This window comes from Cyanistes caeruleus, chromosome 20 (assembly GCF_971803275.1).
Source record: "Cyanistes caeruleus chromosome 20, bCyaCae1.hap1.1, whole genome shotgun sequence".
Taxonomy (NCBI): domain Eukaryota; kingdom Metazoa; phylum Chordata; class Aves; order Passeriformes; family Paridae; genus Cyanistes; species Cyanistes caeruleus.
Window position 1 is genome coordinate 4,965,278 of NC_141720.1, and position 13,046 is coordinate 4,978,323.

A 13,046-nucleotide genomic window follows, 5' to 3' on the forward strand; every position below is an offset into this window, starting at 1 on the left:
AGGCAGGGCTGAAAGGGCAAAGCACCCCCTGGGAGTTTCACCTGGCTCACAGGAGCAGTGAGATTTCTCCAGGATGTCTGCACTGGAGAGGAGTGCTTTGACTCTTGATTCCAGGTGTAGTCTTAGTTATGCAACCTAAACTTTGCACAGCTGGGTTAGAGTTTCTATAAGCAGCTCCTGGAAGTGTGCTGCAGCGCTTCTAGAAGCTTGCAAGCCTCCTGAACAGCTCTGTATTCCAGCAGGATGGGTTAACAACAGGCTGCTCTGCCAGAAGGGAGGGACTGCCTCAAACTCCTGACCAAGATACAATGCTGTGCTCCTGCTGCTTCTTGAGTAGAGACTGCCCTGGGCCCGAGGTGTGCAAAGCTTAGTGCAAGATAGGCTGATATTGATCATGCATGAAAATGCCAGCTTTGTGCTGCTTTTGCAATAATCCAAGCTTAACTCTCTCGGTTATGGCTGCTGGGGCTTGAGAGCTCCCTGTGTGGTAAAATGAGGATGAGCAGTCTGATAACATTTTGTACTGGAAACACAGGTGACACAAATACATTGTCACTCTGAAAGACAGCAATATGTAGTATTTACTTCTGATACATGCTGCTTGGTCTCCCTTTTGATTCCAGAGTATCAGTCTTGTATGACAAGATGGAAAAAGCTCTAAAACTTCCAAGGATAGGATCTAGACCATGAGTCCTGAACATGTTTATGACTGAGGATTGCTGCAAAGCTCAACCCACAGCAGAGCAAGTCACTTCCCAAACTTTTCTGGATTGCTCATTCTGTGAGAGGTGTCCTTACATCAACAGTCCATCCTCACTTGCAAGTATTTGATCTGTGAATATTCTGTATTGTCCTTCAAGTTTCCATCAGACTGAAGCTTAGGGAGTTTATTTTTGACACAGATCTGTGCATTCACAAAAAGCATTCAATTTAAGCAGACAATCACTGCCCTGGTCAGTGTCTTGTTCTCCTGACAAGCTTTTTAAAACAGTAGCAAACCAGATTATTTATTAGCTGCTAAACCATACAGCAACTTGAATTAAACCCACCTGTTTCCTTTAATAGCACTTCTGAGCAGAACAAGTTCTTGGAGAACACAAGGATGCTCATCCCATGTTAGGACTGAAGGTTAGTGACATGCACTTTACCTTTCCTGCTAAAGACCCCAAAAAGTGATAAGTTGCAATTAATTATTTTGAATCAGCTGAAAGGCAAGGAATACCAAACCTATTAAATGTGTAAAATTGTGCTGTACTCTGACACTATTCACTGGAATGTTAGCTGAAGTTGTTCTGTTTCAGATCACTTTCTGATTTTATTATTTGATCCACAGTTAATTCAGCTTGGTTACAAACTTCCAGCAGCTGGAAGTAATTTACTCTGTCAGTCTGAGTGGTTAAATAGCTGTTACAGGTATCTTTCATGATGTGCTGTTCTTTCATATTAATTGTCACTTCTTTTTAATATCCTACCTCATTTTTTATTTTTTCTTATTACCATTTATGCACTCCATTTAGCTCGCTCCATTTTAATTAAAGTTCTTGGTGTTCATTACTGTAAATAGTACTGAGTGGCTTTCTGTTGCTGAACCACATGAAGTCCTCCTCTTTTTTTTTTCCTTTTTTTTTCTGTCCTCTCTTTAACAATTGATTCTAGGAATTTTGAGAACAATAACACATCCTTTACAGAAGATGAGTTGTCTGGAAAAAAGTTGCAAATTGTATTGATGCCTAGGCTGTGACATTGTTTCCTTTCCTTACCTCTTTTCCTGCTTTAGAATGGAACTCACATGATTTGAGTTCTTTGGATATTTAAACTTTTTTTAGTCCTCTTTCAAGGGAGGAGTAACTTTTTTTCCCCCTCATCAATAGCTGTGCCTTCTCTAGAGATCTGTTAATGTAATATCTCCCCAGAGGCACTTGCTCCCTGGAGTGTATTTGTAGCAGTGCCTGCCTGAAGCCAACTCATCCCTTGGATTCTTTTTCTTTCAACCATGGAGAGATTTCCTAACTTCTGGGGTGACTTCTCACTGCCAGACAACGTTGTCATACTGTAAGCAGAGTCACCTGCTCTGAAAGTCACCTAAGGTAAGGCTGTGGGGATGCTGAGTAGTAAAATTATTGCTTAAACTTAACTTTAAAAATTTTTCTTCCATTTTAACCCCACTGTTTGGCTACAGTGGATAATGTACTTTTCCCAAGCATGTGCCAAAACAGTGAGTTTTCTGTCCTACCTCATTCTAGCAGTGTACAAAGCACAACTGTAATGGGGCAGGATTATTAAAGTTTGATTCAGACCCTTCTCCCTTCAGCTGTGGCAGTTGGTTAATACTCAGCTGCTTTGGGAGAATGAAATCCTCCAGGAATCTCATATCCAAAATCTGGTTTCAGAAGTAGCAGCACTTGAATTGCTGGACCCCAATGGTAAAGGTCAACTTCGTGTGAGTTCACACAAAGGTTTAATTTAGGATTCCTGGAATTTTCCATTCCTTCCTCCCTCTGTTTCTCTTAAAGGAATTTTATTGGACAATGGAAGAGTTTTTCTGGAGGAGGTTTAATGAGAAGGGGGCTACTGAGCCTGAGTCATCTTTACAGCTGACAAATGTGTCCATTTCAATAAGTCACTACTCATGGCTTAAACATGGTTCACTCCCATTGTGTAAATGCACAAGCAGGACTGTGGTTTGGCATCTGGGACCTGCAACTTGGTGTAACATTTCAGAATAATGACATTCACTTTGTACATGGGATTGTTTGGGCAGCTGAGCAACAGCACCTTCCCCATGAGCACTGGAGGCTGCTCTTGTTCGCTCTGAAAGACTTGTACAACTGGACACTTCACCAGAATAAAAGTTTTCATTTGCATTTTCTTTCTATGTCTGCTTTCTTTGGTGTTTCCTGTGTGTGAAGGTATTCAGCCTTCCATGATGTCACTTTTCAAAAGACAGGTGTTAATAATTCCAGCTATTGTGTGGTTTTGAGTTCTTTCACTCGTTACAAAAGTCCTTGTGGATTGTGACAATCCTTTGTGAATTGAGTAGATGTACAGAGAAAGAGGTGCTGCTCTGTGACAAGCTGGGGCTGTGTCATGGATTTCACTATCACTTCAAAAAGTGTCTGAAACAGTTTCTGTCGCTGAATTTAAGGCTGTTGCATAGGAATTATCTTCAGAATGGTAAATTAGTTCAGTACCTGCCTTCCCCATGGGTTCCTTAACTGGAAGTGCTGGTAGATAGCATCTTTCCCAATTCATGATGTGTTACAGAGAATCAGCCTGTGACTTGCAAAGAAAATTTGAGTTTCTGTGCAGCTTTTATAGTGTAGAAAGGTATTTCTCGTGTTTTGCCTTCCTTCACTTCCTTTGTCCATGACTACTTGACCACAGTGACATTGGCCCCACTTCAGACAGAGAACGTAAGCAGGCTTTGAAACAGGTGAGTGGGAGTTTGTAATGCTGCTTATTGATGAGTTTTTATGAAATGTGGGACTGAATGAAGAAAAATCTCCCTTGTCATCAAAGGCTCACTGGACCTCGGCTCCTTTTGGCTGGTTTACTTTTTGAAGGATTTACCTGGTCTTTGAGGAGCTAAGGAAACCATACTTCCTTTGCTCCTTGTTTCTCATTAAATATTCTGTCACTTGTTGCTGATCATATCAAAGACTTCAGGAGAAGTGGTCCAGTGGAAATTTTTCCTCCCTGATAACCCTGGCAGCTCCACAGCAGCAGTTTTGGTGTGAGTGCTGAGCTGCTTGAGCTGGCTTGGTTACAGATGGCTTCAACGGGAATCCTCATTAGGATAATCATGCCAGTCCAAAAGGCATTTGAAACACTTGATCTTTCCTTTCCTGAAGACATGGGATGGACTTTGGCAGCCTTCAATGGTGTTTGCCAGAAGTTTTCTTGCAGAGCTGGCAGGAGAAAATGTTGAGTCTGCAGAAAGAGCTCTTGGAGGGGGGAGAAGGGAAGGGAAGGAAAAGAAGCCATTTCCCAGTTTTGTCTAAGTACTGTCAACTTTTCTATGTAAACTTACTGGGGAGAGAAAGCTTTACAACAGTGGCATCCTTCTCTTTGCCTTTTTTTGGGCATTGGGTGGTTGGAGTGGTTTTCCTCTTGCTGGAAAGGTTTTTCTGAGCCTCAAAATAGTGGCAAAGAATGGGAGGAGTCCTAAGGACAGACATGGAAAGCTCCTGAAACCAGGATGGATTTCTATCCTGGTAGCTGCTGCATTGTTTGCTGTGATCTGCTGTTTGTGTTGCTCAAAACATTCCATGGAACAGGAAAACTGTGGTTTGCTGTTGTGGCATGAACCAAAACAGCCTCTGGAGTCATCGTGTGTGCGCAAGGTGGGGAGTGGAGAAGGTGACGTGATAAATTGCTGGAAAAAACCACTGTGTGTGGGAATGAGAAGGACATGACACAACAGTGACGGAGAGGGACTAAGGAGTGGTGTGGGAGTGTTTTCCAGGAGTGTTTCTCCATGATTGCTGCCTCCCAGGGAGGGGTGAGGTGGGTCACACGATCAGCTTGCAGGCAGCAACGTACAGCTGGCTTTTTCCCCCACTGGTCACACATCTTTCTTAAAAAGTCTTCCACTCCATCAGTTGGTGAGAGACTGTTAAGAGGAAGGAGGAACTACTGGAATATTTTTTTGAGCTTTGCAGTATTGGAGACTAGTTGTTTTTTTCCCCCCATCCAGGTTTGTAGCCCAGTGATTACAGTCTCTGGCAGAATTTAGTTTTTTAAACGACTGAATTCATATCCTCCTGTGTACAGGGAAAAGCTTGAAAAAACGTCAAACCCCTAATTTCCTCTTTATTAAAAAAAAAAAAGCTTTAGTAAACTGCAGAGGGATTTTTATCCACAATTCCCTTACAGAATAGAAAATGTAAGTATTTCAAACAACCTTTCTTTAAATGAATTTTCAGTTTCTAGGATATAAAAACTTTTTTTTGTGAGTATTTTGCATTCTTTCCTTTTGCTGGGTTTTCCTTTGCTGAGTGATGCAAGAACCTGCCCCCATGGTGTTATTTTTGTGAAGTGCTGCTGCAAGGGTGTTTTCGATGTTTCCTGTAGGAGCCAAACGCATTTTCTTCTAGAGAAACCTTCCCTAGGGATTCCCGATGGGAGGGATGTGTTGGCTGGGAGCGCCACCACTGGGCTGGCAACTGTTCCTCCCTCTCTGCCTTTTAGAGCCACTTTTTGCTTTTTTGCTTTCTGGTTTGAACTTTGGGTGGATTTGGCTGAACTTACTTGTAAATACTACATGGACTTCTGGAGCTGCAGGGGAGTGAACAGAGCAAGTGAAGGTGTAAATTACCAAAAAGCAGCTGTGGATGAAAGTAGCAGAAATATTCTCTATGTGTTTTACCAAACCTTCAGTGAAAGCTGTTTACCACCCTTTAGTCTGTCACCTCCTGGGCTGGGGAGCCCTTTCAGGGGATTTGCTGAAGTGCTGGCAAGACTCACTGGCTAAGCAAAAAGGGCTCTGTAAGACCCTGAATCAGCACTTTAAATTTGTTCTAAGACATCTTGATCTTTTCTTCACACTTGAATCTTATTTTACCCACCCCCCCCTTATGTTACTTACCCCTGCAATTACCAGTTTAACTGCTCTATTTTTAAATCTGGGTTATTAATTAAAAGCGATTCCTCCTTGGAGCTCAAATGTTCATCAAGTTTGTGATAGCGCTTGAAGAGAAAATTTCTGTGTGCTTTGTTACCACCAAGAGCCAAAGCAATACTGTGAATACTGTGCAGTCCTGAACGTCCCTGCCAGGAACAAAGAACTGGCGGCAGGGACAGAAATCTCTGGAGCTGTGCAAGAGTCCAACAGCCCAGCGCTGGCTTTTATCACATGCTGGGACAAGGATGACGTGGAGAGGCGGGGAGTCTGTCCTGCAGAGCCCGGGTGGCATCGCGGGGCTGGTGGTGGGATCTGGGGAGCTTCTGCCCCGATGGCATCTGTAACCCAGCATCAGATCCAGAAGGTAAGGAGCTGCTCCGTGGGGAGGGAGCGTGTGCAGAGTGCAGCCAGCTGACGCTGTGTGTAAGATACAGTCACTGCTAGTTAACCTGTTGTTTACAAACACTTTATATTCTCCTCAGCATCTTGTGTTATATTAATTTTAGTGTGTGAGTGTCATGGTTACAAACTCTTCCAGGGGCAGCTTGTCCCACAGAGCTCTTGGAGGCATTTCTCCTGTGCTGCTTCTGTCTCTGCTGCTCGGCTCTCATCCCTGAACTGGAAATCTTCCTGGCAAAGGATAATCTCCAGAGTATTCTATATAAAGAAACTGACTTCACTGCCAACAGAGTTTATTTTGTAAAGGATTGTGTAGTGAACTGTGAGAAAGCACCCAGGGATTTTTTTTCCTTGGAGAGAACAAAGCTTTCCAGATTGTAAAGGAATCTCATTGTGATTTGGCACACAGGTGTGACTGCCCTGTTTGTATTAGTGGGCTTGGTAGTTTAATAGCTGCTGGTTACAGGTGTTAGATAAGAGATCCTACCATAAAAGGCTCTAGTAATGAGATCTCTGTTTTGTGTAGACTGAGGGATTGAAATAGATTGTTCTTAACTGTTTGGAATTTCAGCCTTTTAATGAATCTTTTGCAACAGAAGCTGTCCTGAAATTAAAAATTAAGAACATGCTGCAGAGCTGGAGCTGGGATGCTTTTTACCGTGTTAAGGGCCAGAACTGTTTTCTCTTGCTTTATGCTGCTTCCCCCCAGGACTCTGGGGACGAGCAGTCACCTTGTCCCTTCTAGTTCCACAAGGATGGCTTCCTTGTCCTGGAGCAGTTTTTCAGCGCAGAGGAGTGTGACGATATGAGGAGCCAGATCCAGAAAATCGTGGCGGAGATGGAAGTGCCACCGCACTGCCGCACCGCGTTCTCCACCAGGGAGGAGGAGCAGCTCCAAGCACAGGTACTGGGAAGGGCAGGGCTGTCCCTGTTGGGAGAGCTGGAAAGAGGAAGGGAAAAGGCAAATTGCTGATCAGGGTTCATTCACTCTGTTGGAACATGGCTCTTCCTCCAAACCGAACATAACACCAGGAGAGGAATTTGCTCTCCAGCTTTCTGCAAATGTTTCCTGGGGTCTTATCAGTGTGTGGCTCTGCCGTGTTTTCAACCCCTGGTAGCCACAAGCAGCTCTCGCAGATCACTTTGTACGCGTTCTGCAGACAGAAAACTGGTTATTTTCCAGGCAGCCAACAAAAAAAAAGCAAGGGTGACCTCTATGTGAGAGGTTCTCATAAAGCCCTGATCAGCACCAAGACATGGAGTGTTGTGGAAAGTTTTTATGAATGATTTTTCATTTGTTTATGCTGCGGCTGGGTGGAAAAAAAGATGCAGGTGAGTATTAATAATTTGACTGAAGGTTCATTTATGTTTTTACAAGGATGCTGTCTTTACTGGGCTTTTATCCCTGGCAGGGTAGCTCGGATTATTTCCTCACCAGTGGAGACAAGATTAGATTCTTCTTTGAAAAAGGTGTTTTGGATGAGAAAGGTAAGCCCTGGCCTGAGTAAGGCATGCATAGGGAATGTGAAAAGGCTGAGTGAGGGATCGGGGGCCAGTTTCCAGTTCAAGGAATGATTCTTGCTTTTCAAACAACGTTAAATTATGGTTTTGTTTTGTAGGTAACTTTCTAATTCCAAAGGAGAAGTCTGTCAGCAAGATTGGCCATGGTATGTTTAAAGGATGGGATTTGGAGAGGGATGGACGAAAGAGATGTGGTTTTCAGGCATGAGGATTTCTCCAGACCTACTCACTGTACTGTCTCTGCAATTCTCTCCATGCTGCCCCTCAGTCTGTTCTCAGACTGTTGTATCTTCTGTTCCAAACCTTTTCAAAAACCCCTTCTCAGAGATTTCTCAGCAATGAATAGCTCAGAGTCACTGACATGCAAAAGTTTGGACTTCAGCCCTTGGCTCTTTTATGTAAGAGATTTGCTCTAGAAGTTTACCACTGAGACTGGTGACAATCAATACTCCCTCCTATGTCCTGTGCCATGCTGGTTTGGTGATGTTGAAGCTCCTCTCCCTCCTGTGGTGTCACCAACACTTTTTCTTAACCCTTACTGGTCTATTTGACCTACTTCTCTCCCAGTTCCTGGACTTGCATTTTGATCCCTTCCATTTTCAAACAACACATGGAAAATGAGAGCAGGATTCTCTTTGTCTGCAAACGTGAACTTTGTTCATACTGAACTTCACTACAATTGGAAATTCAGTACTAAGTGTTCTTGTTCTGTGGTTTTCTCAGAAAAACACTCTCCTCTTCCCAGGCCTGCTGCCATTCTGTCACACTTCAGCTTTTCCTCAGGGGAAGTGAAAACTACTTTCACTGACACAGCAGCTTAACAATTCAAAAGCCCTCTCTAGTCTTATTTTCTGTAATTATTCATTTTCGTCAAGTCTCATCCCTTGCTTGAGAGCTGCTCCTGCTGGCCTTGGGCATCTGTCCTTCTGGCAATCTGATCAGGATGAGCTGGAGGCACAACTCTGATTCTTTTTGTGGATTTCTCAGAGCTGGGTTGTAGCAAGAGTCTACACAAACCCTCTGACCTGCTGGCTGGGGCTCTCTGAAGGGCATCAAAGATGAACTCTAGCTCCTTTTTGCAGTACTTCACTTTTCTGGTAGGTCTTTGAGGTGTGTTTTTAAAGGATGAATTCACCCATATGCCTCAGGGTCATGTATAATGGTTGTCACTTGTGAAATATAATACTGAATCACATAATGTTCCATTTCATTCACTCTGATGTACACTGGCTTTTACGTGTGTCCAGTTTGTGCCCAGGAAGTGATTATATTTATGGTCTTCAATGATGATTGTACCCTCTGTAAAATTCCTGTCACCTTAGGTGTGATAAGATACATTTATCCATCTTGGGAGGGATGAAAGTTTCTGGCTGCAATTTATTCTGCTTGGCTGTGGTGTCTGCAGCTCATCACTGAGAGCTGCCATGTTCCCTTCTCTTCCTGAAATCTTCTGTCTGAGCCTTTTCTTTCCCCTCAGCTCTACATGCTTATGATCCTGTCTTCAAGCAAATCACCCACTCCCCCAAGGTGCAGGTGAGCTGTTATTGCTTCCTAGAATGGTTTTAGGGAAAAAATTGAATTGCAGAGTAGTTAATTTTAGTTTTTTACACTCCCAGGAGGAGCAATTTTGTCAGTGAAAAGAAATATCTTCAAAGAATAATGCTAAATAATGTGCAGAAAACATAAATCTTGGAAAATTTTCTTGCAGGAACTGGGAAGAAAACTAGGCCTTGAGAGACCAGTAGTTGTGCAGAGCATGTACATCTTCAAGGTACAGTAATTCAAGTTGTCTTGACACTCAGGAAATAAGGGTCTGTTAAGTGAGAAGCTGTGAAACTCTTCACACATCACTTTTTTTTTCTTTGCAGCAACCTGGCATTGGTGGTGAAGGTGAGATTTATGTTATCTCTTTATTACACTGCAGATAATACTCCTTTAGCAAAGGAATGTTACCAGAGAGAGGGCTCAGAATCAGACTTAAACCTGTCAGCTTGGTGGACCAAACCATCTCTGAAATCCACATTTTTTCAGAAAAGTTACATCCTATGCAGCTCAAACACAGAGCTGTTTTTACATTTGCAGTGGCCTAAAAGTTGGTATTTTTATGTAAGATTAAACATGTGTGATAGGTGTGTTGGCAGGGGAGGGCTCTGAGTCAGGGAGGTGCAAGCCTGAAGTCCTTCTAGAAGAACTGAATCCCACTGAAGACCCCAATGACAGTGTCTTCTTGCAGTGACTCCACACCAAGATGCCACCTTCCTGCACACGGAGCCTCTGGGCCGGATCCTGGGGTTCTGGATTGCCCTGGAAGATGCCACACAGGAGAATGGCTGTTTGTGGTTCATCCCTGGCTCTCACACCAGTAAGAGCATGCGTGTGACCACTGCTGGTCACCAGCACAGTTCTCCTTTTCCCCACCCCTAGAGCACACAGGGCAGCTTTAAACTCTGCTCACCTAAAGATTCACTCAGTGAGTATAATCATAGTGCTCTTCAGATTTTAAGCCACTCATTCCTCAAATCCTGGAGCCAGCTGTACTCATGGATTATGCTCCTACAGAAAGCACAAATGGACCAAAGGGTAGTTTTGCATAAGCGTGTGACCATTTGTGTTCCAAATGGTCTGTTGCAATGCACAGAAGGGGCCAAAAAGGCAAGCAAAAGGCAGCTGTTTTATCATTTTCTGCCACAGCTGAAAAATCCTGAATCTCTACTTAATGAAAAAGACCCCACCTAAACTACTAAGGAAAGTGTGAATAGTAATAATAAAGTTCCTATCATTGCCAAGAGAAATAACTGATATTGTTCCTTTACTGTGCAGAATGTAGCCAGGTGTTTAATTTTCGTGTGTTGGCTTATTCTGTGGATTTGCAGATGGGATTACCCGGAGGATGGTCCGTGCAGCTTCAGGTGCCTCAACATGTGTAGAGTTTGTAGGCTCAGAGCCAGCCTACGATGAGAAGCAGTTCATACCTCTGCCTATAAGTAAAGGTACAGACAGCTCCAAATGTGGTGCTTCACAGCTCGAGAAAACACAAGGGAGCTGAAATCCTATTTTAACCCTGCACTTTCCCTTCCATTGGAAAGCCAGAGCTCATCTTTTGGAAAGCAGCAGTCCAGGTGATTCTTTCCCACAGGTGGACTCATCGTCATCCATGGTGAGGTTGTCCATAAGAGTGAACTCAACAGCTCGGAGTCTTCTCGCCACGCATTCACCTTCCACGTGATGGAAGCCAAAGGCACCACCTGGAGCAAAGAGAACTGGTAAGGTTGTGATCCTCACAAGTGGCTGAGGAAATTGAAGCCTTTCCAGTGCAAGAGTTAGAATAACTGTCTTGCCTGTACAGTTTGTTGGTAGTGCCTCATCTGGCACTGATTTTGTGTCTGCAGAACTGGAATAGCCTCTGAAGTTTTGCTGTTACCTCTTCTTTACTTCCTAGGCTTCAGCCAACTCCTGAACTGCCTTTTCCATCGCTCTACACTTGAAGGTAGTGACTGGCTTTTGTGGAGTCAATAGCTGATCAATATTCCTTTTTGATTGTTCACTCACAATCTTTTAAAAACAATCTTCACTAGATCAGCTCTCAATGTTCATTTATCCTCCTCCTCAAAACCAGGGCCATTATCACAGCCCAACACCTGCAGTAGACAGAAGCTTCTACTGCAGCAGGAGCCGTGCCAGTATGAGAGTAGTCACTAGTCCTTTTGGTAAGGAAACACCTTCAGTCTTGAAAACAAACCAGTTAAGACCATTGCACATTGACTGGGACTACTTACCAAGTATTTCTCCTTGTAGATACTCAGTATTTTCTTGTGTTTAAGAGCTTAAGTGCATTTCTTGTCTGGTTGACTCCAGCAAAGCAGGTGAACATGCAGGGGAGAAGTTTGATTTTCACCCCTACGTTTCTGTCTTATTTTTGGAATAAGAGTGATTTAAAGCAATCTTGTGGATAAAGTGAAGCAGGAGGTCTGCTTTTTATAGTCAATCTATAGTCAATCTTCTAAATACTCCTGGCAGACAGTAGCTAAATGTTTCATCTCTGGGTGTGATTAAAAATATGATAATTTTTAAAGATTCCTGTTGAAATGATGGAAAAAACCTCAGTCAAACTCTTTACACTTAAATAAAAATATAGAAATTCTCTTTTTCATCTCCATCATCTTTTCTTTGAGGAAGACACAGTGTGACTTTCTCCCAACAAATGGGGACAGTGCTAAATTGCCTGGTGAGCAGCTGGAACTCTAAATATGCAAAAGACCAATTTCTATCCCCAAACCAGCTTCTAGCAAGGAATGTTTGGAAATGCAAGCTACATCCCAGACTGTATCCTGAACTGAACAGGAGCTGTGTAGGTGTGATTTCACCAGCACTGGTGCAGCTCTGGCAACCCTGAGATAGGAGCACAGTGTCACCAATGCAGGAATTATAGCAGAGTGACCCTAAGGCTGCTGAGGGCACCCAAATCTTACTGACTCATCCCTTTCAAAAGTAAATTGGGGAGCTGGGTCATGGCAACAGCAGAAACATTGAATGCAAAGTTTCTGTATTCAAAAACTACCTTTTCTACAGTTTGTTTGAAAGTTGGAAGCAGGGTGGAAGGAAAGCAAATGTCTCTACCTCTGGTGCAATTTATGATGTCAGTGGTGAAGGCTGTGGCTTGTGACAGAAGCAACTCAAGTTTTGTCTGTGTCTTTACATGAGAGGAGTTAATAATTTAGAATTCTGCTGAGGAGGGATAATTTGTCCTGACTTGCACCACTACCTGCAGTATGCAAAATCATCTATTTCAAGTGCATAAATAAAATTAAAAAAAAGCTGGATTGATTGGCAGGATTTCCTGTTAAACATGAAGGAAACAGCCCAGCAGTTACTGAGTTTGGTTTCCTACAGAGTATCTGACAATTTACTGTGTTAATAACCAGCTCTGGCCAACTCTGGCATCCTCAGGAAAAGCAGCACCAAATCCCAGGAGCCCTTCCCAGGCAGGGGGATGAATTGGGCAATGCTGCTTCTCAGCTGTTCTAGTCCTGGCTTGTTGCAGGGGCACAAAATATTGGATTCTGGAACCAATTCTGCTGACCCAGGGACTGGTTTCACTCCACCCCTGGTCTTATGCACCCTCCTAAGGCATGGTCTCAGAGCTACAGGTCTGTGTTGTGTAAGCTACCTTGGACTTCCCCCAAACTGTTCCCAAAAGTGAATTAAAAAACTGCCAGAAGTGAACTTCATAATGCAAACTAGAATCCTGGAATCACAATCTCCTCCTTGGACACATCAAGGACACTTGTGTTTTGTTCTAATGGACACTGGGCAAACCAGTGAGAAGAGACTGCTGATACAGGAAGGTTTCATACATAGAAGTGTTTTCTTTGGCCACAAAATGGTAGCTGTAATTTTAATTAAATGGATGGAATTCAGTACCTTTAGTCAATTTGTTAATAGAAGAAATTTTTTAAATTATTTGATTAAACATCTGGCTGAAAAAATGTGAAAAGTAGGAAAG

General features: G+C 43.2%; 2 protein-coding genes across 13 annotated transcripts in view; both read left to right on the forward strand.

Moving 5' to 3' along the window:
• LRRC8A (leucine rich repeat containing 8 VRAC subunit A) overlaps window positions 1-2,864 on the forward strand; it is a 39,161-nt gene extending 36,297 nt beyond the window's left edge. For 4 of the 12 annotated variants that reach the window (XR_015278156.1, XR_015278155.1, XR_015278150.1 and 1 more), the window contains exons 5-6: window positions 624-819; window positions 1,066-2,864. The gene's annotated coding sequence lies outside the window, so the exon portion shown is untranslated. Of the gene's footprint in view, window positions 1-623 lie in introns of all 12 variants that reach the window. The other 8 variants (XR_015278158.1, XR_015278157.1, XR_015278149.1 and 5 more) reach the window with 4 other exon arrangements.
• Window positions 2,865-4,822: 1,958 nt separating this feature from the next.
• Window positions 4,823-11,686, forward strand: PHYHD1 (phytanoyl-CoA dioxygenase domain containing 1). Its single transcript, XM_023938163.2, has 11 exons — window positions 4,823-5,987; window positions 6,768-6,926; window positions 7,435-7,510; window positions 7,642-7,689; window positions 9,021-9,076; window positions 9,252-9,314; window positions 9,412-9,433; window positions 9,777-9,905; window positions 10,417-10,533; window positions 10,680-10,806; window positions 10,983-11,686. The coding sequence occupies exons 1-11, from the start codon at window positions 5,955-5,957 to the stop codon at window positions 11,026-11,028; spliced, it is 876 nt and encodes a 291-aa protein (XP_023793931.2). The 5' UTR covers window positions 4,823-5,954; the 3' UTR covers window positions 11,029-11,686.
• Window positions 11,687-13,046: the final 1,360 nt, after the last annotated feature.

Coding starts and splice junctions, on each gene's coding strand:
- PHYHD1 (XM_023938163.2), top strand. CDS start 5,955: ATGGCATCTGTAACCCAGCATCAGATCCAGAAG. Junction 9,315..9,411: donor AGAGCATGTACATCTTCAAG/GTACAGTAATTC, acceptor TTTTCTTTGCAG/CAACCTGGCATTGGTGGTGA. Junction 9,434..9,776: donor ACCTGGCATTGGTGGTGAAG/GTGAGATTTATG, acceptor GTCTTCTTGCAG/TGACTCCACACCAAGATGCC.